Source organism: Nipponia nippon, unplaced genomic scaffold, assembly GCF_047370975.1.
Source record: "Nipponia nippon isolate SJK-2023a ecotype South Korea unplaced genomic scaffold, ASM4737097v1 scaffold_3, whole genome shotgun sequence".
NCBI lineage: Eukaryota > Metazoa > Chordata > Aves > Pelecaniformes > Threskiornithidae > Nipponia > Nipponia nippon.
Window position 1 is genome coordinate 40,303,457 of NW_028262347.1, and position 26,368 is coordinate 40,329,824.

General features: G+C 48.2%; 1 protein-coding gene across 1 annotated transcript; it reads left to right on the top strand.

The window, feature by feature from the left end:
- Positions 1-24,856, top strand: KCNMB4 (potassium calcium-activated channel subfamily M regulatory beta subunit 4). The gene is made up of 3 exons (XM_009463246.2): positions 1-404; positions 14,634-14,761; positions 24,308-24,856. The coding sequence occupies exons 1-3, from the start codon at positions 66-68 to the stop codon at positions 24,474-24,476; spliced, it is 636 nt and encodes a 211-aa protein (XP_009461521.2). The 5' UTR covers positions 1-65; the 3' UTR covers positions 24,477-24,856.
- The last annotated feature ends 1,512 nt before the right edge of the window (positions 24,857-26,368 follow it).

The following is a 26,368-nucleotide window of genomic DNA, read 5'->3' on the forward strand; positions in this document are numbered from 1 at the left end:
GAGCGGCGGGAGCTTTACCCGATGGCAGCGGCTGCCCGGCGGCTGATGCCAGCGGCAACCGGGCGATGGCGCGGAGCCGGGCGGCTTACGAATACACCGAAGCGGAGGACAAAAGCATACGGCTGGGTTTCCTCCTTATCGCCGCCGGTTTGCTTTCCTTGCTGGGGCTGGGTTGCTGCTGGCTGCGCCCGGCGTTGCAGGAGCGGGGCGGCGGCGGCTCCGCCAACTGCACGGTGCTGGCGGTGCGGCAGCTGGGGGAGCGCTTCCCCTGCACCTTCTCCTGCGGGGCCGCCTGCCGCGGGACCGCCCGCTACCCCTGCCTCCAGGTCCTGGTCCGCACCTCCCGCTCCTCCGCACCCGCCCTGCTCCATGAGGACGAGCGGCAGCTCCGCAACAACCCCAAGGTGAGACCCGCGCAGCGCCGCGCTCCCAAAAATGTACCCCTCCGTGAGGGAGGGGGGCCGCAGGGCAAATCCTGCCCCCCTCGACGGGGGTGCTGGGTGCCCTTTCGCTGCCCCTTCTGCCCGCCGTTGGGGTCCGGGTCCCCCGTCACCGCCTTCCGTTCGTGTGTGGGCTCTTCTCTGGTGGGGGCGATGGATGAAGTCACGGAGCATCCCTCCGAAATGCCCCTGTGCTCCTGCTCAGAAAAAAGTTATACAGAGTACGTATAGAAAATCACTATACATGTTATGTGTATATATATATGGGGTGTGTGTACATATAGTGTGTGTATATGTATGCGTGTACGTGTATATGTATACACACACTATATATAGTATAGTATAAGACTACACTACATATATAGTATAACACCATATATATACACGCACACACACATTATGTATATATATTTTTTCTCCCGAACAGCCCCAGCCCCAGCCCCAGGTTATCCTTCCCGAGCGGACACCGCGGGCGGCAGCGACGGGGTCCGCTGCCGGTCCCCGGTCCACCCCGCCGGCAGCCCTAGGAGGCCGGTGGGAAGCCGGGGAGAAACTCCTGCTGCTGGCGAGGAGGTCCTGGCTGCCCGAGCGGCGACCGATGCTGTTGCGCTGCGTGTGCCGGAGGGCGGGGGGCTTCCCAGGCCCGCTCCCCGAAGCGCAAGGAGAAATTTTAAGGGAGCCGCTGCGGTCGGGGTGCTGGGGAGAGAGCTGCACTGACACAGAAGTTTCCTCGGTGCTGTTCTGATTCTTAAACTTCTGCGTCACCCACATGAATATGGACCTAACGGAAGCATCTTTAAAGTTACATCTTCCAGCAAACTAGGATAGTCTGAAGGCAGTGTGTGACTTGTGCTTTTTCTTTCTTTAAAGGGTGTTATTCTGCATTCTCCTTTTTCTTTTCGTGCTGAGTAAAGATTATCTTGCCAGCACGCTGCCTGAGTAGAGGAGGTTTTGTTAAGTAGTTTCCAGAAAATAATGAAAAATGAGGCAGAATTCCCCCCCTTCCCCCTGAAAGAACCTGAAATGGGGAGCGTATTGTAGAAGGAAATTTCAGCCCTTCGGCCGAGGTGTGGATGTAGCGCAGTGCCAAGGGTCGTGCTAAGCGTGGTGCAGGGGTCTGCGTGCAGGGGCTGGGGGGCAGGCTTGTCCAGACTTCTCCAGTTTGGGATGTGCAGCCTCACATCTCCGCAGTCATAGTTACACCGGTGTGGCTCCGTTCCTTGGAAGGTGGATTCGGTTGCAAGCTCAGGGTTTGGGGGTTGGTTTTTTTTCCCCTTGGCAGCTTGCGGGCTCAGAAGGGTGGTCAGGGCAAAAATCAGCGAAGCGAGAAGCAGGACAGTAAGTCTGACAGGATTTGGATTAAAATGAAGCTGCAGTGCTAGATGATGCCTGATAGCAAAGCAGATGAAATGTCCGTCAGTGAGGGAGCTTTGCAAACTTCACCTTTCCCTGGGGATGCTGGTTTCAGGCTCCCCGCGGAGGGGGACGTAGTTATGGAGACATGCACCATGAGCGCCCCAGCTATCCGAGCACCAGCCCTAAACTTCTGTCTTCAGGCAGGCAGGGTGTAGTTGGTGAAATGCAAGAGAAAAGCCACCCTTTTGACATGGGGCGAAGATGTTGTCTTGCTGCAGAGGGTGCAGCGTGGCTGTCCCTGGGCACAGCCCGACGGCCCCGTTGTGGCCACCTCCAGCAAGGGTGGGAGGAGGGAGGTGGGAGGTGTGCGGTGAGCCGTGCCACCAGCGCGCCTGGGCTCAGCAACTCTTGCAGCATCCTCAGTTTCAGCAGAAGCTTTCAACCGCAACGTCTCTCTCAGTAGCCTGAGTGTTTTGTTTTGTTTTTACTTCTTGATCTGGTCTTCTCCTGCCTTTCTGGAAGTCCGGTGGGAAGAGGATTGCCCTGCCTGGGGGCTGGATTGCAATTTCTTCAGGGAGGCACCTAAAGCTTCAGAAGCGGTGCCTGTAAACGTCACTCAGAAGCCTATTTTTATTTAACCATTACTAAGGAAACACAGGGCTGTGTGTTGGCAGCGCGTTGTACTTGCATGCTCTTACAAATATAATCTGTTTTCTCTAGCTTGCGCCTTGCATCTCTGTGCGTGGGCTGTTGGCCCTGTGTGGCGGTGAGCTCCCCTCACCCCGCATGAGCGATAGCCACCAGCGGGGGTCGTGATGGCTGCGCCCAGCTGATGCTGGACTTTGGGGATGGATGGCAACGCAACAGCCAAGGGCTGCCGGGAGCAGTCACCCAAATGTCTTGCCAGTATGCAAATACGGCGATAAGTCAATCATCTCACTCCATAAATAGTGGGCAGCTCAGGGCCCGTTGAGCGCTCCTGCACGGCAGCGGGCTGTACGCCAGGCTCTCCCCTTGAGCAGGGACGCCTCTCAAGGTTACTCCTCCGGGTTGAGAGATTCCTTGCCACAACAGATCCTCGACAAGTGACTACTAGCATGCTAGACTCTGAAATCTTAGCTAAATGATATAAAGGATTGATTGCGCATATAGGATCCTTTAGATATAAACCATTGACCAAGCCTGGGACTAGGATTGGATCCAACCGCACCTCGACATCCCCCTGAGAAGGAGTTCAGAAAGCAAGGGGGTCCTTTCTGAACCTCAGCGCTCAACGGGAGGGTCTCCCTGACAGTTCTGGCTGACCCTGTCCCCTATGCAGTAAATAATCAAGCGTACCTTGCCATCAAATCTCGTTAAACCACTGCCGCATTTACCACTGAACTTTGTTAACTCACTGTTTTATATCAATAAAGTGTATTTTTGCTTCCTTCTTGTGAGTGAAGTGCACTCTCCCTCCACCTGCGACACCCTGGGATGTTGATTGCTGAGGATTAAATCTGATCTACCAGATGAGACCAAGCAGAAAGGATGTATTTTTTGATGTAACCGCATTCTCTGGTAGTAATTGATTTTAACTAAGTGGAAAAAACATAGAAAATGCGCTCCAATTATTTTCCTTACCTTAAGAAGCTTATGTAAAACCAATACAAAATAAGAAGAAAAGTTGTTTAAGTCTCATTAGGAAAACGTACCCTTTTAAGGGAATGAAGTATGTATAGCTGTCGCTTTGGTTTTCCCTTTTTTCCCCTCATTTAATGTCTGTGAAGCTGAGCAGTTATACTTTCCTTTTAATTTTTGTCATAACGTCTCACCATCTTTAAAAGCTTTCAGGATTTTATGCTGAAATAGGTTAGTCATAGCAACAGAGTAGGAATCTGCTGGATTTAATGCTCGGGATCCAGTATGTATTTATTAGGGAGCCATTTAACCCTTTAACCCTTAAGGGAACACTTAGGGAGCCATTTAACCCTTCCTGTTTCCAGCTCCTCCTTGTAGCACGCTTGCTCGTGTTCATGCAATTAGACATACAACATGCTAATCAGTGCCAACTAACTGGAAGGAAAAAAAAATGAACAATTTTGTTTTGAATGGTCTTAAAATTTTACTTTCTGTCTAGCTGTTTCTCTGTGTGGGGTAGCAATTCTTCCTGGTAAATCAATAGCATAGAAAAGGCATAGTTCAGGCTCCTTACAACATGCAACAATACTGAATCAGTTGGCAGCTTCACTCCAGCTCCAAAATCCCCAGTGTATTGAACTAAAAATATTCTGCTTTCTGTAGTTGAGTGGGCTGGCGTATAAACATATCAGCAGCTACGAATCTGTCTGTTCTAGCGAGGTCTAGCTGCAGGAAAAAGAAATTTTTTTTTTTCTCTCTTGTTTCCTAAGATAATCACATCATTGTACAGCCCAGCATTCATTTTAGCTCTTAAAAGATTATATAGCTGGGTCAGACTTAATCCAGAAATGTATACATAAAGCACTGGGCATGATGACCTTTGTGGTCAGTCTGAGTGATTTGTGGATTTCTTTTTTTTTTTTTTTTTCTTTTTTTTTATTTAATTGTCTCAGAGAAAGAAATTTCAGTGGAGGGATGGTAGCCTTTCTTCAGCTGCCTTGATAGCAATAATAATCTCTGAGATGAGGCTTAAGGGGCATTAATTCCAAAGTCAATTTGTCGCTATCGTTCTGGCCATCGCGTGCGTCGGCGGTGCATACAGGCAGCGCGGTGGCCAGGCTGTAGGTTTGGTTCGGTGAAATGACAGTGCGATATGTCAGCTGCTAAAAAGGTCTGCTTTTTGGCTTTTTAGACTTTTCCCTTTCTATGCTTAAAGTTAAGCATAGCGCTGGAAGAACTTGCCAACTCTTTTGCTGAAGAAACTTTTAGGGGGGTGAATGGTGAGCCTGATGGGGGCAGCTGTGCAGCAGGACCTGGTTCTCTCCGTCCCTGTCCCCGTCCCTGGGCAGGGGAGCAGAGCAGCCAGCCACTGCTCCTTGTCTGTGCTCGGCATCCGCCTGTGCTCCTGTCGGGCTTCTTTCTGTAACCGCTCTTCTGTGCGCTTGTAAATAGAGTTGGTTTTAGTTTTTGGACTCTCTTAAATATGACCCATGACAGTGGAGGTTTAGTACCAAAATATGCCCAACCCTACAATAATTTTGGGAGGGTCTGGTGCATCTGGTGAAGCATCAGATCTGTGTTCAGGCTGGTGCCTGTGACAGGCAAAGTCTGCAGATGCTGTCTAGCTATTCCTCTGGAAGCAGCCCCAGCTGCTGCAGACAAACCCCACTGCCCTCCTGTCTCGCCTGGGGCACCCCTCGCTGCCTCGAGCCTCTGTGAGGGGCTGTGGGTTTGGTCACTCCTGGGGGGGTTGTCTGTGCTGACGGATGCAGGTGAAAACCAGACGTGATGCTCAGCTCCAACTCCCTCGTACGCTCAGCTGGGAGGGGGGCATTTTGTTATACTGGTGGAGCGAGTCCCCCTGCTCATCTCCTGCCACAGCGGGATGGTTGTGGCAGTGCTTCCTCCCGTCCAGGCCGTAAAGGTAACCCAGTAACGTGCAGAGGTGCTCACACACAAAGCCAGGAGAAGCTCATACATTGCTTGGTGTGGTGGCTTGACCTTGGCTGGATGCCAGGCGCCCACCAAAGCCGCTCTATCACTCCCCTCCTCAGCTGGACAGGGGAGAGAAAATATAACAAAAGGCTCGTGGGTTGAGATAAGGGCAGGGAGAGATCACTCAGCAATTACCGTCATGGGCAAAGCAGACTCAACTCAGGGAAATTAATTTAATTTATTACCAATCAAATCAGAGTAGGATAATGAGAAATAAAAACTAAATCTTAGAACACCTTCCCCCCACCCCTCCCTTCTTCCCCAGCTCAACTTCACTTCCAAATTCTCTACCTCCTCCCCCCGAGTGGTGCAGGGGGACGGGGAATGGGGGTTGCAGTTAGTTCATCACATGTTGTCTCTGCTGCTCCTTCCTCCTCAGGGGGAGGACTCCTCACACTCTTCCCTGCTCCAGCGTGGGGTCCCTCCCACGGGAGACAGTCCTCCATGAACTTTTCCATCGTGAGTCCTTCCCATGGGCTGCAGTTCTTCACAAACTGCTCCAGCGTGGGTCCCTTCCCACGGGGTGCAGTCCTTCAGGAACAGACTGCTCCAGTGTGAGTCCCCCACGGGGTCGCAGGTCCTGGCAGGAGCCTGCTCCAGTGTGGGCTTCCCACAGGGTCACAGCCTCTTTCAGGCACATCCACTTGCTCCAGCCTGGGGTCCTCCATGGGCTGCAGGTGGATATCTGCTCCACCGTGGACCTCCATGGGCTGCAGGGACACAGCCTGCCTCACCATGGCCTTCACCACAGGCTGCAGGGGAATCTCTGCTCCGGCGCCTGGAGCACCTCCTCCCCCTCCTTCTTCACTGACCTTGGTGTCTGCAGAGTTGTTCCTCTCACATATTCTCACTCCTCTCTTCCGGCTGCTGTGTCGCAGCAGCTTTATCCCCATCTTAAATATGTTATCACAGAGGCACTGCCACCGTCGCTGACTGGCTCAGCTTTGGCCAGCAGCGAGTCTGTCTTGGAGCCAGCTGGCATTGGCTCTGTCAGACATAGGGGAAGCTTCTAGCAGCTTCTCACAGAAGCCATCCCTGTGGCCCCTCTGCTACCAAAACTTTGCCATGCAAACCCAATATGCTTGGTGATCAGGAGTTAGAAATTGTTGGCTTTAGTGGTGTATTGTACTCTTGTGATGATACTTACCATCTAGAGCGTCCTTTCCACTCCCTCATTTCATCACAAGCTTCCCAGCCTGCACAGCACACGATGTGGGGGCTCACTGCCGCACCAAGCAAATGGTACCTGCTGTGTCCCACAGTTCACCAGCAGCCAGGAGCATGGTAATCGACAAGTTGCTTGGAGACTGAGGCTGGAGACTTGTTTCTTAGTGCCATCAGTTTGTCTTCTGATGGGCTGACTTGTTTCTACTTTGGCCTCTTCTGTTTGCATTTGAGACTTTCTTGGTCTCGTCTTGTAGACAGTGTCTTCCAGGCTTGAGTGAGCTTCCCTCAGAGTCTACCAAGTCTGGCTTCTTTTTCATAAAAATATGACTGAATTAGGCAATAATTAGTCTTTGAAAAGCACGAAATGCAACCTGGAAGCTAAACCATGGTCAAGAGTTCACGCCTCTGTCCCTTCTCCCTGATATGGAAGAATATCTGCTCTGATGAAGCATTCAGAAGGACTGGTAATCTTCCCAGGCATCTGCAGAGACACTGGAGTGGGAGCATCCAGCAGCAAACACAGATACAAATCTTACAAAACCTTGGTGTAAAGATATATAGCTGCTCACTGACATTTTTACTGAATTGAATCCTGAGTCATCTATCCAAACACTGGCTGTGATTGAAGGGGGAATATTATTAGCCTGCTACTGATTTTGAGCTGTGTAATTGAGACTGTATTTGAATTGCATAATAATTTTATCATTGCTATGACATAGCGTAGGAGGTGCGATTATGGCACCGTGTACCAATAGATCCGCTGAAAAGGCCTCCGCTCCATTAGGTTTATTCTGAATGTCTAATCTTAAGTGCTGATCTCCAACTTCATTGTAACTTGTTTAAGAAAAAAACCATCAAAGTAATATAGAGTGGGACACTTCCACTGAAAGTGGATGTTGCTGCGCGAGTTGCAATTGAGCGCAAGGTGTCCTAACTTGCTTTCAAACACTTGGCATTTATTTATGTTTTGATGGTAGGATTTCATGCCGTGTCTTGTGGTGGAGGACTGTGGAATTAACCTTTCAAAAATTGCCTGTTGCCAAAGCAGGAGGTCATTTCAGGTTCATCCACCAACTCATGGCAGCGAAAGCTGCCAGGTTATGATTCCCTTGTATCCTCGTGCTGACTGTGCTTTGGAGGGCAATACAGCTGATCAAGCAAAGCGCCCAAGAAGTGTGCTTGGGAGGCTGAGAAAAGAGAGATCCACCACCTATGTGGATCAGAAGGGGCCAAAATGAATGTCAGGTTGGTGGGAACTGTGCTGACATCCTAGGGAGGCAAACCAGCTCTGTGCAGCAGGTGATAAGTCCAGGTTGGAGTTGGACCTTGGGTGTTCACCGTGGCTCAAGGCCTTCATCAGGTTGAGGAGGTGTTTCAGGGTGACCCCTGGGATTCAAGTGATGACGATTTTGCCTTGGGCAATGACCACTCCTCTCTTTGAGACTGTTAATCCTCAACAGGCTCAAGCAATGGGGTCCCAATGATTTATCGCAAGACCCTTGGTGTCTCCTTTGTGCTTTTCACGTGAAGATAAAAAGGAAGAGATGGAAATGAATCCAGTGTGTTTTCTGTCAGCTGCCATTGGGATTACTTGTGCAAAGAGCGGTGTGAAGTGCCTCTACACCAATCCACACAGCGTAGGCAACAAACAGGAGCTGGAAGCCACTGTGCTGCTAGAAAGCTATAACCTAATTACCATTACTGAAACTTGGTGGGATGAATACCATGACTGGAGTGCGGCTATCAATGGCTACAGGCAGTTCAGAAGGGACAGGCAAGGAAGGAGGGGCAGAGGCATTGCCCTCTACATCAAGAAATGGATAGAGTGTGAAGACCTGTCTCTTAAGAATAGCCATGAGCAGGTTGAAAGCTTACAGGTAAGAATTAGAGATTGAGGCAACAAAGGGAACCTTGTGGTTGGTGTCTACTACAGCCGCCCAATCAAGGGGAGCCTACTGACGAAGACTTCTTACTCCAGTTACAGGAGGCATTGTGCCTGCAGGCTGTCGTCCTGCTGGGGGACTTCAACCACCCTGACATGTGCTGGAAAAATAGCACTGCGAGCTGCAGGCAATCCAGGAGACTCCTGCAGTGCATTGAGGACAACTTCTTAAGCCAGGTAACAGACAGCCCTACCAGAGGGGATGCGATACTGGACCTGATGGTCACCAATGCAAGTGAGCTAATTGCTGATGTCAAGATTGGAGGAACCCTGGGCTGCAGTGATCACACACTGGTGGAGTTCACAGTCCTGAGTGGTGTGGGTCAGGCAAAGAGTAAAGTCAGGACCCTGAATTTTAGGAAAGCAAAATTCCAGCTGTTCAAGGAATTAGTCAGTAGGACCCCCTGGGAAACTGCCCTCAGGGACACACGAGCAGAACAGAGCTGGCAGTTCTTTAAGGACGCTTTCCATAGAGCATGAGAGCTCTCGATCCCCAGGTGCAAGAAATCAGGCAAGGAAAGCAAGACACTGGCATGGCTGAGTTGAGACCTGCTGGTCAAATCAAAGAGCAAGAAGGAAATGCACAGGCAGTGGAAGCAGGGACAGGTATCCTGGGAAGAGTATAGGGATGCTGCCCGGTTGTATAAGGATGGGGTCAGGAAGGCCAAGGCATGAAGGGAGCTGAACTTGGCAAGGGATGCAAAGAATAATAAGAAGGGCTTCTACAGGTATGTCAGCCAGAAAAGGAAGGTCAGAGAAAGTGTACCGCCCCCCCCCCCCCACCCCCGATGAGCAAGAATGGCAAACAGGTCACAACAGACGAGGAGAAGGCTGAGGTACTCAGCCTGAATTTGTGGTGGTGAATGGAGTCAAATCCAGTTGGTGGCCAGTCACAAGTGGTGTCCCCCAGGGCTCAGTATTGGGGCCAGTCCTGTTGAATATCTTCATTGATGATCTGGATGAGGGGATTGAGTGCACCCTCAGTAAGTTTGCAGATGACACCAAGTTGGGTGGAAGTGTCGATCTGCTGGAGGGTACGCAGGCCCTACAGAGGGATCTGGACAGGCTGGATCGATGGGCCGGGGCCAACTGTATGAGATTCAACAAGGCTAAGTGCCGGGTCCTGCACTTGGGTCACAACAACCCCATGCAACGCTACAGGCTTGGGGAGGAGTGGCTGGAGAGCTGCCTGGTGGAAAAGGACCTGGGGGTGTTGGCTGACAGCCGCCTGAACATAAGCCAGCAGTATGCCCAGGTGGCCAAGAAGGCCAGTGGCATCCTGGCTTGTATCAGGAACAGTATGGCCAGCAGGACCAGGGAGGTGATGGTGCCCCTGTACTTGGGTGAGGCCGCATCTTGAGTACTGTGTTCAGTTTTGGGCCCCTCACTACAAGAAGGACATTGAGGTTCTGGAGCGTGTCCAGAGAAGGGCAAGGAAGCTGATGAAGGGTCTAGAGAACAAGTCTTATGAGGAGCGGCTGAGGGAGCTGAGGTTGTTTAGTCTGGAGAAAAGAAGGCTGAGGGAAGACCTTATTGCTCTCTACAACTACTTGAAAGGAGGTTGTAGCGAGGTGGGAGTTGGTCTACTTGGGAGAAGACCCAAGTAACAAGAGATAGGGTGAGAGGAAACGGCCTCAAGCTGCACCAGGGGAAGTTTAGGGTGGATATTAGGAAAAACTTCTTCACCAAAAGGTTAGTCAGGCACTGGAACAGGCTGCCCAGAGAAGTGGTTGAGTCTCCATCCCTGGAGGTATTTAAAAGTTGTGTAGACGTGGTGCTTGAGGACATGGTCTAGCAGCGGACTTGGCAGTGATAGGTTAATGGTTGGACTTGATGGTCTTAAGGGTCTTTTCCAACTTTAACGATTCTATGATTCTATATTCAACAACTGTTGCCTCAGTCTTCACTGGCAACCTCTCTTCCCACACCTCTCAAGTGGATGGACCACAAGGCAGGGACTGGGAGAGCAATAGTCCTTCCCACTGTAAGAGGAAGTCAGGTTCATGACCACCTGAAGAACTTGAATATACATAAGTCTTTGGGACCTGATGAGATGCATCTCAGAATCCTGAGGGAATGAGGAGCCACTCTCCCTGATATTTGAAAAGTCATGGCAGTCAGGTGAAGTTCTTGGTGACTGGAAAAAGGGAAACATTGCACCCAGTTTTAAAAAGGGTAGAAAGGAAGACCCTGGGAACTACCGACCTGTCAGCCTCATGTCTTGTGCCTGGGGGAGATCATGGAACAGATCCTCCTAGAAGCTATGCTGAGGCACATGGAGGACAGGGAGGTGATTTGGGACAGCCAGCACAGCTTCACCAAGGGGAAATCCTGCCTTACCAACCTAGTGGCCTTCTATGATGGAGTGACTACATCAGTGGACAAGGGAAGAGCTACAGATGTCTGTCTGGACTTCTGTAAGGCCTTTGACACAGTCCCTCACAACATCCTTCTCTCTAAATTGGAGAGATGTGGATTTGATGGGTAGACTGTTCAGGGAATGAGGAATTGCTTGGATGCTTGCATCCAGAGGGTAGTGGTCAACAGCTCAATGTCCAGATGGAGACTGGTGACAAGTGGTGTCCCTTAGGGGTCCATACTGCGACCAGTACTGTTTAATACCTTCATCAATGACATAGTGGGATCAAGTGCACCCTCAGCAAGCTGGCAGATGACACCAAGCTGAGTGGTGCAGTTGACATGCCTGAGGGATGGGATGCCATCCAGAGGGACCTGGACAAGCTTGAGAAGTGGGCCTGTGTGAACCTCATGAGGTTCAACAAGGACAGGTGCAAGGTCCTGCACCTGGGTCTGGGCAATCCCCGGTATCAGTACAGGCTGGGGGAAGAAGGGATTGAGAGCAGCCCTGCTGAGAAGGACTTGGGGATACTGACAGATGAAAAGCTGGACATGAGCCGGCAATGTGCTCTCGCAGCCCAGAAAGCCAACCGTATCCTGGGCTGCATCAAAAGAAGCCTGGGCAGCAGGTCGAGGGAGGGGATTCTGCCCCTCTGCTCTGCTCTGGTGAGACCCCACCTGCAGTACTGCATCCAGCTCTGGGGTCCTCAACACAGGAAAGACATGGATCTGTTGGAGCGGGTCCAGAGGAGGTCCATGAAGATGATCAGAGGGCCGGAGCACCTCACCCATGAAGAAAGGCTGAGAGGGCTGGCATTGTTAAACGTCCCTTCCAACCCAAACTATTCTATGATTCTAAGTTTGAGTTATGGAGAGCATATTCACTGTTGTCCCCAATTTCCAGGTGTTCCTCCTGTAGGTAGTGGCAGTACTCTCATATGCTGTCTTGCCTTGGCGTGAGGAGAGATGGACACGTTGAATGGGGAAGCTCTCTGTGTGTCCCTTTACATCTTCCAAATCAAGCAAAATCCCTGCCCTGAAAAACTCTTATTTTTAATAGCTTCGTACTGAGCTCAAAGCGTGGGGACTGATGTCAAAAAACATGAAGTCCTCTGTGTCGGAGCTGTCCTTGGAGACTGTTACAGTTTGCCACTTGTCTCTTCAGGTGGGCATCTCTTGGAAAAAGAGATCTCTGCAGTTGTTTCTAAGCCTGAAACTCAGGATGGGAATAACCAAAGGTTGACCAGGTTGTGAACTTTGTGAAGGATTCATGTGATATTTGGGGGAGGTGGAAGGTCTCTGAAAGATCCAGCAAAAGTTTGTCCAGCAGAGGAGTGGTGGGGTGGTCACACTTTCGTAGCAAAGGACAGGAGTACGCTCAGCCATGAGGAAGAAACATTTCAGAGGAGAGAGAGAAGCTGCATACTGAAGCTGGTACCACAGGAAAAAGAGGTGGTGAGATTGCTGAGGAAATTTAGGCAGAAGAAAGTATATTGGTAGCTAGTTGTTCTGTCTAGTTCTGCATTTTGTGTGCTGGCTAAATAGTGGCTGGTTGGGGGGGCTCTGAGTAAAGCCTGTTTACTTCTACTCTCTTGTATCCCTAAAAGCTGGGGGCTTGGGGAAGAGCAGGGTGTAGATTACAGTCAGACATAGTCAGTGAGAGTACAACCGGTGGGATATGGTACCATTTCCACGGCAGCCTATGAAAGGCATCACAAAGAAAACCACTGGATTGGAGAAGGTTGGGAGTGCTGGACACTGGGCCAAGCAGGGAGGACAGGCAAGGGACCAGGTGGGATGGTGTGGCACATCGGTGGCTGTCAGGTGGACAGAGCAGAGTCAGCACTGCCCTCGGATGTCTTTGTGCCAACTCTGCTGACTCCATCCAGCTGCTGCACAGATGTGCTTGTGCACTGGGAGGGCGGAGGAAAGAGGAGTGTGGTTGATGCTTCCAGAGTACACAGTCAAACCATAACATTGCTAGGCAAGGAAAATTATCTGAGATGGAAATAACTGTGTGTGATAAACACTGCGTTCTGGTTTCTGAAGCAGAGTGGTGTTGCTGCTCATTTCTGTCCTTTGTCATCAGCACTGGGAGAGTCCTTGTTTAGGGTCATCTGTACAGGGATCTAAAGGGAGCTCTGTGCCGTGGCAACACCAAATGTGGGCCCATGTGAAAACGGGGGCACTTTCATGTGAAAAAGGTGAGTTTCAGCTTGGAAGCAACAAGCAAGACCTTGCAGATCCTTCCAGTCTGAAGCATGGAAGCTACTGGCAGCAACTGTAAGTGCTGACAAAAGTGGTCAGGTTTTACATGATGAGGCCAATAAAATGCTGAGATTTCTCCCATCCCCCTGGAATGGCAAAGATTCAAGCTGTGGTACAGTGGAGATGGACTCCTAGGTCTGTACAGCTTGGGTATAGCATGCAGCTGGGGGCACGGTAGGCCCCCGTGAAACCTCACCAGATGGAGAGGGAGAGGAAAGCACTCACTAGGCACAGTGAGTCACGGTGATCAGGTTAAAGAGGGTATCTTTCTCCTTGTCATTATTGCCTACAGGGTACTGTGAAGAAACTCATGTTGTGATCATATGTGAGGATCCCTTTAGGGGCTTCCAACACCCTGCATCTCCTGCTTCCTCATCCTACCTAAGTAGGAGGCTTTTTAGCTACCTTCCCAGTCACTTTTTTCTGCTTGCAGCTCCCAACTTTAAAGGAATTAAAAATCTATGTGTACACCTGGAGCTGTCCGTGCATCCTCCAGGCCGAGAAGCCTTTATGTTATCCATGGATCAGTTAAGCTGTGTTACTCAGTTTGATTCAACATTTCCTGTAATGATCTCCCCTATGGATGCCTGGTAACAGTAGGAGGGATTTTGCGTGGACACTGAGATCCTGGCACTGCCAATATTAGATTCAGTGGAGTATTTGTTTTTTTCTTGCTTAAGTCCCTGTGGCTAAGAGGGAAGGATGGTACGTCAAAGATGAGACTTGGAAACAAGGTATGTGGGTTGTGTGGGACCCAGAGCCGAGTCTCTGAAAGCCCAGACCCAAGAGCACTGAGCTGGGGCAGGAACTCCCCTTGATCTCTTTGGGCTTTGAAGCAGATGTCTGAGGGTGAGATCTGCAGATAGCTCAGCTGCACGCTCAACTCTTGTTGACGTCTGTACAGCAGAAGCAGATGTTGAACCTTTCTGCTGAAGTGGGGCTTTGAACTTTGTGTGCTTGTTTCCCTGTATTGTAACAGTGGAAAAATACCTGTTTTTTGCCAACAGATATCAGCCAGGTATCAGATATCCCATCATCTGGGAAAGCTTGCCAGAATATTTTGGTTATTTGGTTATTAGCATGGTGCTAAATAAAATTTGTGATTACATGCCTCACTGAAAATAGGAAGTAACTCAAATCCAATCCATGCAACTGGCTAGGAATACGTCAAAATGAAACAATAATTTTTATATTCATCATGCAAAAACCCAAGGTGTTACATGGCAGGTTGGTTTGATAATGGAACAAAACATGATAAAGCCTTTATTTTGTTTCTGAATGCTGACATATTATTTTCCAGTACCTGCAGGGAATAACTAGCAATTGAAGTAAAGTTCAGCTAACTTTCCTTTGTTCTTTCTTTGGAGCTTGTACTTATTATTCTTTGCCATTTCAGTCACACTGGTATTACGATGAAAATGCAGAGAAAGCGATGCCCTGCGTTCTTGAGCACAGAAGTAACTCTGTTTCGCACTGTGTGTTGGCAGTGTTCGTACATCCCTCCCTGCGCAAGAGACGATCAGGAGAACTCTGAGAACGTCACGTACAAGCAGAAATACTGGAAAGAGAAAGTGGGTTCGCAACCATTTACATGCTATTTTAACCAGCACTTGAGGTGAGTAATCTACATTTGCATAGGCAGAAGTGCTTATGCATCTGTTTAACAGCTGTCCATTGGTTCTCTTTGAAAATATAAATGCATGCATATGTATACACCCCCCCCCCATAGTGATGTGGTTTAGAACACAGAGTTTAGTGCAGAACTTTGCAAGACAACTCTATTGATGAAAAGCTACATAGAAAGTGGAAAAACTTTTTTACCATTTGAAGTAAAAATATAAAACTCCGAGGAAAGTTTCCCTTAAAACATGTCATTTTATGGCAAAAAGCATTTCGGCTTTTAACACTCAGATGGCAAATTTCTGGCTTGGATGTTAATGTTCCTTCTCCTCTGTGGAAGAGAAATCCTCCTGTGTTCATGAGGGGCTGGAGATCAGTAAATAGTACAAACGAACTCAGGAATAGAGTTCATATAGTTCATATAGAGTTCATATAGTTCATAAAGGATTAATGAATCAGATATGTGTAGTAAACGTTCACAGAACTGCCAGTTTTCATATATGCTTGCAGAGTAGAAAGTTGTAACTTAAAGCATCTCCTCTTCTGTTTCAATTCTTACTTTTACTACTGATGTTGATGTGACTTACATGTGTATAAGGGTGATGTGTGGTTTCTTTCCTTCAGTAAATGGGAAGAGGAGGGAGTCCTTTTGTCTGTCTCTTTCTGATGATGATGATGTGCTGGGAAATAAAAGGTGATGTGGTGGTAGCAACTTACTGTTACCGCAGTGTGCAGGCTTGCTGGGAGGAGTTGGGAGAACAGCAATGGCTGGGATGATAGGCCCATGTAGACAGGGAGGGGGAAAGAGATTATTTAAGATCTCCAAATCAGCCAAGGTTTTATGGTGGTTAGACTCCAATTCTGGAGGCATATACGCTTAGTTTGATCAGCATGAGTAATTTTGGTAGAGCTGGGAGACTGTTCTTGGTTGCTAAGTTAAACACTCAAATATCTGCCACATCAGGGACTAAAGGAGCAGGTTGGTCCTACCCCACCAGCACTTGGAAGTTAAACAGATGAGGGAGACCTAGGTGGGAATAGCTCAGTGCTTGCTGGTGCAATTCAGGGCTCAGTGTGGGAGTGTTGGCATCAGATATTTAAGTTTATTAAGACACACAGGAGGAATATGGATGCCAGTGTGTGCTAGGACCTTGGAGAAACCGGGAAGCTGGAGCAGGGTGGCAGGCACAGAGATACCCGACTCTCCTGTGGGTGGCCCGCTGAGTGCCTTGGGGGCTTCAGGTTTGTCCCATGCTGGCTCTGATTGTTGTTCCCTCCCTGGAGAGACCTTAGACCTAGTCGATGTGCCTAGGATAACAGTCTGTTGTCCCCAGTTAACTCTTTGCAGGTGGAAACCACCAATGCTTTGTAGCAAAACCTAGTTGTTTCTCGTAGTGGGGAAAGAAGCACTGTCTACAGCATGCAGAGGTTAAAACTTAGGGCAGCCTGTGCAGTGGCATCAGACCTGGCAGGGACCTTCTTGGGAGCTGCTTTAGTCCACAAGGTGCCAATGCTTGGGTCTGCTAACCAGGAGCTGAGTGATGATTTTGGCTTCTCTGGGCTGGCAGGTGCTGCCAGTTCCCCGTGCTGCTGAGACCTGGGACCTGCAGCAGCCGCTGCCTGAGTGAGCAGGACAGTCAGAAACATGGGATCTTCTGCAGGAGATGTCATGGCTAGGATTCATCTGAGCTGGTGTGGACAAGATGCTGTGAAAGTTAGCTTTTATAGTCAGTGGGGAGAAATAGAAGCCTTTCATCTTACCCAAAAATAAATGCCTAATATAGGCTGGATGACCAGAGATGTTTATTTGTCTCCTGTAAAGGAGCTTAGGGTGATCTGCTTGGGTGCAGGCACCTAGGTGGTAGGTGTCCAGAGCCTAGATGGGCTGGTTCTCACATCACATCTGTAGGTGAAGCAAAGGCAAAATTTTTCTGAGGCTGCATACTGCTTCGGGTCTGCCATTTATGTAGGTTGACACTGAGGAATTATGCAGCACTCAGGCAAGGATTTTTCCATATAGTTGCTGCATCCTATACAGTTAAATGTTCTTGCCAAATGCCACGGCTGCCTTGAAACGCTGACTTTTGCTGATCATACAACAATTTATATACAGCAGGAGAGGCTTGCTGCCAGAGATACTTGAAGATAGTCTAAGCTGAAATGTGTAGACCATCTATTTTCTTCTGGAGATAGGAATGAGCTTTGAGAGATAAGTTTTGCTGACTAGGAATGTGCTTGCTTAGGTGTACTTTTAGAGCTATGATGACTAAACAGCTTGTGAAGAAGTAAAAAAACATACAAATTGAGGGAAAAATCTGTTCACTTCAAAACAGAAGTGTGCATATTTTCTGTCAGTATTTTTTTAACTGTGTGGATGAGCTAAGTCTTCTGTGTCAGTCTATATAAACCATATAGAATATAGGGGTAGGTTCCTTAGAGAATTTGCAATATTAATACTCTCTCTTTTGAAACAGCAGAATAAAATTCTAGGCAAATATCATCTAAAATGATAATCTAAAAAGCATTGTCTCCTCTTCATCAAACTTAATTTAGCATCATCCTCAGAATAGGTAACCCCTCCCTTCAGTTTGGTGGGGCACATTTCAACAGGCTGCTTTGAAAAGAAGAAGAAAGTGATGCCATTTGTACAGTTCAAAGTTATACAAAAGGGGTGAGAAGCATATTAGGCAATTTCAATCATTCTCGGTTAATATACGTAGAGAGTCCCAGCACAACTAGCTGTCTGACTTTTATCTTAGGGAACCAAAGCGTAGCTTAGCTTAGAGCTCAGCTCTTTACTGAAAAGTGAGGTTTTGCTTTGCCTCTGTAGGCACTTACCTTTAGTGTCCCACTCTTCTCCGGCTAGCTTTGGGCCAAGTGCTGCAAGCTGCATAGGAAAGTTGTTTTTCCGGCCCTCTGGTGGAGGTGCCTGTCTGTTGGCGTGGTGATACTCCGGTCTAAAGGGAGCCCTGCCCAGCAGAAACCAACCCCCAGTGTTTCAGAGCACAAAATAAATGACAAATTCAGATAAAGTTCTCAGGCTGTTGCCAAAGGTTTGAGAAGGCACTGAGCTCCAGTGCTTTAGTATTCATGGATCTCACACTGAGCGTCCCAGGGGTTCTGTAGTCATGACCACGTGCAAACAAGGGTCACAGCTGCATGCCCTGCAGTGGGAGGCCTGTGGGAATGGGCAGGATGGGGGAGATCCTGTCGCTTTATTTCTTCATGATCCAGGTCTCATTGACATCAACAGCAAGAACAAAAAGAGAGAAACCAAGGTCTCCATCAGCTCAGACCCCTCAGTCTCATGCCATGCAGAGACAGACAGAGCGACATGTGTCAAGTCATTTCTTATTAGTGGCTCATTTACGGCATTATTGCTTTTTAGCTCTGGATTCATCCAGTACGGCAAGAACACTCTGTGGTTCCTTTGCTGCAGCACAGCAGATGAGCCAGCCACGCTTTATACTTCTCTGTATTTGCTGCAGGATGCTGTACACAAATTCACCTGAGATTTGAAGAGCGAACACTGTCTAGTCATTAGGTACCACATGTATGGTGCTGGGGTACCCTGCAGGCCATTTGTCTGGGAATAATTACCTGCAGAAGCCAAGGGTGCTCAGGTAGTAGGGCTGCTCATTCATAAATGGTGGAACAGAAATCTCGGTTTGCTTTGGTACGTCACAAAGTTTTCTGAATTAATTCCCTCCAGTCAGAAGATGATGTTGCTATTTCCTATCCTTTCGTTTACTGTATCACCTGTGGAGCAGTGCTCAGGCCTGGAGGGAAAGGACTTTACTGTTGGTAAAACATAGCACTGCCGCTGCATGCAGCCATCCAGCTGAGGAGCTCTGCGCCTTGCAACAATGGGGGAAAAACACTGATGAGTGCTAACCATAGTGAAGGGATATGAATCAGTGTGGGCAAAGTAAGTGTATGCGGATTGCAAACATCTTTAAATCCAGATTGTTTGAATACAAAAAATATTTGTAAGATTTCCCTATCCCATGCCCCTGCCTCTGTCAGCTTTTGCTGTGTCACAGAAATTGCAAGGTGTGGTGCATAAGTGACGACTGAAATGTTTACGTGCCTGTAACTTTTTTGGTTGTACATGACTCCTTGGTAACCCCTGCACTGCAATTCTTCCCATGATGTTCAGTAATTGCTCCGAAGGCTCTGATGGAGGCCTGCTTTATCCCATGTCTGTTATGAACTACTTGGCAGCGCCTAACAGGGATGTGTTGCATAATGCAACAACTAATCCAGTTACCCCTGGTCAGAGCCCCACGAGGCTCTGGCCCTGAGCTCAAAGTCCTGCTAAAAATAAGTACTGCTCTCACCTTCTAGCAATGAAAAGAGAATTCCTCCCTCCTTGTCTGCTCAGTGAAAGGGATAGGTGTGTTTCCAGAGTTAAGGTAGAGACTTCTTTAGGGCTTTTTTTTAGTTTGTTCATTCTTCTTTCACCCTGGGGCTGCTGCTGGGCAGTGGTGGTGGTGCTGCACGGTGGCCGTCACTGTTCACAGCAGAACCAGGTCCCCATGACCGAGCAAGTCTTGAAAGTATTAATTTTTTTTTCCCCCTTTTGTCCTACTAGGTCTCTCTCTTGCCCCTGCCACTGTTTTGTGCACTGATAACTGGTGTTAGGATGCATCCCCTTGAGAGGCTTTGCATTTACTGGAGAACTGAATGGCAGCATTGCTAGAAACAAGAGATGGTCCATAACCAAGCTTAGGGGGAATATGTGCAACCCTTTTGGTCAACATCTTTGAACTGGAGTATTATATGGAAGTCACAGAGCAAAGATGGCTTTATACTATACTTGCAGGGACAAGGCAATATCTTTAATTATATCAGCTGATTTTCAGAGGGAATAGAAACATGTTTCCAGGCATGACATACCTCCTTTGGGTTAGGCATTGCTGCCTCAGCACCAGGGGAGTGATGCTGTGGGGCCATCCAGCAAAGATGCGTCCTTGTCATGAGAGGGTTTCCCCCAGGGATGGTAGCACCTTCCCTTTTCTGTTTCCAAGCCAAACAACAAGCCTTCAAACTCTGGGAGCAGGCAGGTCACCTCTACAAAAGCAGCAAGAAAAAGTCAAAACTGCAGTTTCAATACATGCTGACTTTGCCATGCAAAACCAAAACAGTTATGTTACTGTGTTTCAGGTGTCCTGATAGCTATTTATTTTTCTTCCCAAGGAAAGGGGTTGTTTGCTGTGGAAGTACAGCCCTCTCCCTTCTCTTCTTTCCCTGCTTGCCTGTTAAATACATCTTTCTCCCTTCCCCCTACCACCACCCCCTTGTTTTCTCTGCCCAGCCCTGCTAGCCTCCTCTGCTGCTTCCCCCGATCCCATGGCAGCTCTGTGGATCCTTTCCAGGCTCCTGCTCTCCTTGCTTCTGCTAGTGATAAGACTTATTGTTTTAGAGGTGGAATCCAGAGATTTCAGCTAAAATCTTCTGCTCCTTTGGCCTGTATCTAGCGTTCTCGGGTGGCTGCAGTATTTTCCTGCTGCTGTGGGCTTCTGTTTCATGAGCAGGTGATAACCACCCAAAGGCTCCTTCTCCTGAAGGCCTTATAGGGTGTCTGGTTTCTGAACTTCTGGTCTTCTCCATCGTGGTGCAGCACAGTCCTGGGGGTCTGCCCCTGCCAGCATAGCCTGGCTCTGGCTCCTCTTGTCTCACAGCGCAGCCATCGCAATTATCTCAGGGCTCAGAAGTAACCATGACGGGCCACATAAACCTCACGGCTCACTGCCAGCAACTTTGCTCTCTTGGTGACACTTTCTGTCCGTGCTTGGCAAGACAAGTATCTCTTTGTGCATATTTCTGATTCAAAAACATGTGAGGCAGCTCTCTTGTATTAACCACTGTGTAAGCCTTGGAGTGAAAGCCAAAGGTTTTTGTACCAGGACAGCAGGACAGATCCAGCTCTTGCTGATCCCCGAGAGGGGCTGGTGCAGCGCCCCGGTAACAAGCTCAGCCCCGAGCAGGATGCTGCAGCGAGCCGTCCAGCAGCGTGGCTGCGGCCCGCGGGCCAAGCAGGGCTTCTGCAGCCCGGGCTGCTGCTCTGGGTACATTCTTTAAGCAGATTTTGTTCCTTATCCCTCAGGGTTCATTGCAGGATCGCTTAGGAGTTGTCCTGGGGATGTCCCCAAACACTCTGCAGACTCAGATATCAGAGGACAGCTGACTTGCGCACCTAGCCGGTTCCTTCGGGGGCTCGCCGGGCAGAGGTGGCCATTCTGCTCTGCCTGGGAATGCATTTCTTCGGGAGGTGGAGGATAGCTCTTCCCCTGAACTGATGCCGTCACATGAGGATAACAAACAGCCTGGAAGAAGTGAAATCCAGCCTCTGTAGGCTAACCTCTTAATTAATCACTAATGACTTTGCTATATTTAATTCATCTGAATAATTCCAATTCTAACTCCCTCTATCTCCTCCTAATTTTTCTCCAGTCTTTTGTTTTGGACCTTACAGATCTCACATGAAATACCTATGGTTTTTAGCCTGGCACGGATCACCTGAAAACAAACACAAACATGTTTATTCTTCAGCTTTTTAGCCAGACGGCCTGTTAGGCCCTCACTCATACTCCCCTAAGTTTCCATGGGCTGTTACAGGCAGATAACCAGGACATTGCCATCCAGGAGCGTGTGGTTTATCTGCTGGCAGCGCTGCCTCCCTTTATTGGCTTTTCTCGTTCACTCCTGGGGTCCAGCAGTGCTTATCTGCACTGGAAGGTTAATTTGGGATAAGATAAAGAGCAGCTGAAAGCACAATAGCTCTTCCAGAATAAGCACACAGGTTAAACCAAGTAGGAACAAGGCTGAGATTTGTCCCACCATTTTTTAGCACCAAGAGTCAGTACTGAGAGGCTACATCCCGGAGGGTCCCTGCGCTCTCCCATGCAGAGGTTACCCTCTAGGAGTGCATCTCCCTCCCCTTGACTAAAGAAGGGTGTTTAATATCTTAAATGTGATGCCAATAGTCATTTAATGACATATTTTCGGGGGACCCAGTCATGACTTGATGCATTGTCTGAAGAGACACTGTGAGCAGTTGACCGTGGATTGCTGCACACCTTTTCCCATGCAGGAATTGTACGGGGACTCTTGCTGTAGCTAAGAATAGCAGTAGTATCCATCTGAACCCAAACCTCATCCTGAGGCTTCATTAAAGGCCTCTGTAAGTCTTTGACTCTTTTCCAAAAGGGAAACTCTTTTAAATTACTAAGTTGCAAGAGTTACAGTCGCACCTATAATGAGTGTTTGGCATCCATTGCTGCTATCTTTGGTACAGATGTTTTCCAAAATATCTAAGATTCAGTCAAAAGGATATCTTGCTCTCCCCAACCACACTTTCTTTTCTTTAACTGAATCTAATTTTCTAGTTCATTTGCTTGCCCCTTATTTTTGAACTCTTTGAGTAGTATCTGCTTAAAAAAAATACTTAAAATTCAATGTCACTTGTAAGCTGAGAGCTGCAAGGATTGAATACTGCCTACTTATGGCCTCCTTGCCAATTAGCACTCTGTTATTCACAGATGATCATACAGTAAATATGAGGGAAGCAGTATTATACCTCCTGTGAAAGGATTTTTCTGTTCGGGTGCTGTCATTTATATGGCATAGACTGGTGAGTTTGTGCCCATAAAGTTAATATTATTTTATTCAATTTATGGTCTCCACATGTGCCTGATTATGTGTCTGGAGGATTTCAGTTGAGCAGACTTCACGTGTTCCACTATTGAATACACCTGGGTTTCTTTTGATCATTTTTTATGTTGCCGAGTTTCAACTTTTATATAGCTGAGCTGCTCATAACCAGAGTCTTATTCTGCTCCTTACTACACAAATAAAGAGAGAGGTTTGGTGCTGGCCTCGGGGACTTGCAGGTTGGCATGGTGTAGAGGAACCTCCACATGGTAATTTTGGGGGAGAGACCCCCAAATGCAAACGCGGGTGTGGTGCGATTAAAGTGCTGATCAGGTGTAGCTTGGTGGTCTGGCTCCACTGACTCCTTAAGAATGGATAAAACCCTGTAGATTTGCAGGCATCTCCGTTAATTAACTTCTCAGTGAAGGAAAAAGAGTTTCTTCTTGTTTCCCCTACAGGGAATGTTTTCTTAATGCTGCTTTCTGATCAGGACGAAGCTGTTGGGGGAGAGACAGCACAGTCATTGCACAGGTATCCGTTCCCCTGTGCCACCACATTAGGAGAGATTAATTCCCAGCACCAGGCTGGATGATCCTGCATTGCCAGGATTTTAGGCTGTGAGGTTTGTTGCTCCAAGGAGCGTTGGGTAGCGTTGACAAAGCAACATGGGATGGGAATGTTCAATGTAAGTGAGGACCAATATGAGTCAAGACTCTATATATTTTCCTAATTAGAGAAAGTTCTGTTTTCTTCCTTTGCAGATAGTTTTCCAGCAGACTGTGTGTCTCTGGCTGTAGATGGGAAAGCAGCAGCAAAGTGCAAATGCCACGAGACTGATTTAATAACTCTGTTAAATTTCAGGGAGAGCAGAAAGAGCCAGAGCTGAGGAAAGCCTGCCATCAGATTTCCCAGCCAACTTCCCAGACTTGGAAGAGGCAGATGGACACCTGATCTTTCAGACATGTGGCACAGATGAATTTCCAAGCCTCTTGAGATGCCTCCTCCTTGCTATTCTCCTCCTCCCTCTGTTTCCCTTTGGAAATGCGTAAATCCATCACAGACCCAACCGTGACTGTGTGTTAGATGCTGTTAGTGGAGGCATGGGGGTTCAGATCTTCAGGGGAGGCTCCCCAAAGTGTCCCTGTAGGAGCATACTCAAGTCCACTGAGCAGCTGGTGTTTGCAGTACCGAATTGCAGCTTATGGCTGAAGTAGCCTCGCTGAGAAGGAGCTGACTCGGGAGCCTCCAGCACCCCAGGGCCCAGCAGCAGTCCCCGTGGGGGTAGGTTTTTGCAGACCCCTGCCTGCCAGTGCAGCTGGGCTAGCCTGGGCCATCAGGCTGAGGACAGGGACTGGCTCTCCATCCGGACCCAAACCACAGCCAGGGCTTCATCAAGAGCCTCCATGTAGCCCCATGGACACATCAGGGCTCAAAGCTAAAAGGGAAGCTTTAATTGTACTTTAAACTCATTGCGCAGTGTCCGATGCCATTTGAGGTAGATATGTATAACTGCTGTCTTGGATTATGTTTTCACTGGAGTGGTTTTTCAATCCACAGTGTGATATTGTATCTCTCACGGCTGTTTGTGATGACCACGACCCCTGGAAGACCTAAAGTACCAATGCTATTTTTTTTTTTTTTAAATCTGAATGAACTTGTTAGCCTGTAAGCACTGCAAGTGGAAAGCCCTCGTGGCCTGCCATGAGTGCTGGTGATAGATGGGCAAACGAAAGCAGTGAATGAAATGGTCTACTTAATCATTTTCTAACACTGTTGCAAATAAAACACCTTTATTGTTTCCATGCCAGATGCTTTCCACTTATGATGAATTGATGATGTCGAGTTGGTTTATAGTTTCTCCCCCTTCTGTTCCTCCTCTTCGTAGGCCGGATGATGTGATGCTGAAGCGTACCCATGATGAGACTGTCCTCTTGCACTGCTTCCTCTGGCCTTTGGTTACGTTCCTGGTTGGAGTCCTCATTGTGGTCCTGACCATCTGTGCCAAGAGCTTGGCTGTCAGGGCAGAGGCAATAAAAAAGAAGAAGCATTTGTAAACGGCAAGGCTCCTGATGGAAAAGAAAAACCTGCAAGAAGGTCTCAAGTGGGGCAACTCGACACACCTGCAGGTCTGTGGGGCGCCCAGCTGCGCCTCCTTCCAGTGTCTCATCTGACGGTGGAGTTGCTCTTGCCTCAGGATTATTCTTGGGAGACTGCCCTGTGAAATGTCAGCTAATTGCTTCTTCTGCTATGACAGTAAATACGTATATTCTACCAAAAAAAAAATCTACACTGCACCAAATATGCTGTGCGCTGTTAGTCCCAAACAGCAGCTACCCAGGTCCTACCAGTATTAAGAGACAGTTTATAAAAATCCCTGATGTCTCTCATTTCATCTCCACAAAGTGATCTTTACTATTGTTTAATATTAACTATTTAAAATATTTACTTTATGATAGGCTGTATTTCCAAAATAATAAAGTTTGGTTGTTTGGGGTTTTTTTTTAACCTTTGTTTTGTTGGTTTTTTGGTTTTTTTTTTTTAAAGACAAAAATAACACTGCTGATTTTGGTTTTTTTCACTGTGTAGAACTTAATTTAAATTCAAACATTAACTTCTGTCTAGACGAAATCTTTCATCATCACCTGTTCATTGTGAAGAAATGTAGAAATTTCTCAGAAAGACTTCTCCAAAAAATGAAACAATTGTTGGAAAAGGTGATTAAATACTGGATCTAATTTTATTGCCTCGGTGGTATTCAGTCCCTACCGTTTTTCTTGTCCCCTCTCAGTTACCCTCTTCACCAAAATGCTCTCAGTCTGTAAGGAGCAGGGATTTGGAGTGGTTTTACATGAATACATTTTACCAGCTGTTTCCCCAAATAGTGGAGTGCCTCAGCGCCTGCTGAGGGGGGCCTGCGAGTCGTGGCATCACGCACGTCACCGGGCTCCAGGGGTGGCCAGACAAGGACATCAACTCTTTCTAGGGCCGTGGGTGTTTGCTGCTGAACTGCCCGTCCCATTCACACTGGCCCTGTGCAGACTCCCTCCAAGGGGATGCTCCGGAAAATGCAGACTGGACACGGCATCTCGCCGGGTTGCCTCTCTCTGCTTGTCCCTGCGAATTGCTGTCTATGACGGGAGTACTGGCCCTCGTCCGCTTGCCCAGTGCAGAGATTTCCGGATGTCTGGCAGTTTTCCCGAGCGCATTTGGGACCAGAGTAACTTCATGGCACCCGCCCTCGCCCCCGCAGGGCTGTGCACCCCTGGGACCAGCTGTGTGGCTTTGCAGGGCTGGCACACAGCAGACAAGAAAAGCCACGTGGCTCAGTCAGGAAAGTGAGTCTCAGCATGTGATTACTGGCAAAGCATTTTAATCTACGTTAACAATTCTGCAATTCTATCCATACTGTTCATTGTACTAATCTCTCCTATTCTTAGTATAACATTTAAATACCTTGTGTTTTGCTGTGCTTTTAACACATAGGAGAGGTATTTCCCGAGGACGAGGAAAGTGCTAGATTTGAAAGCCTGAAAGCTTTGTTGGCACAAGGCACGGTGACAAACCTGCTTGTATTGCCCAGTCCCCAACTCAGATTACTCGTATTGTGCATTTAAGAACTGATTTCCTTACGGCTTTTTATTTTGTAAACTTGTACACGTTGTGGGCATCGTGGTGCCCAGTGATGAGGGCAGCAGGACAGCTGGAGGTCATTCCCCACACCCCTGCTTACTTGCTGTACAACTTTTGGAGAGTCCTTTGGTCCCAGTGCACTCCAGGATAGCTGATCCTTCGAAGGAAGTTAAGGAAATCTGTTTGGGGAGGTGGGAACTTGATGCTTCTTGGCTAGTTACTCTGTATGAAAGATCTGATCAGTGTTGGTTGCAGATGTTGAAGCACTTCCAGTTCTGTGGATGAAAAGTGCTGCTTGCATGAAAAGTTACCCATT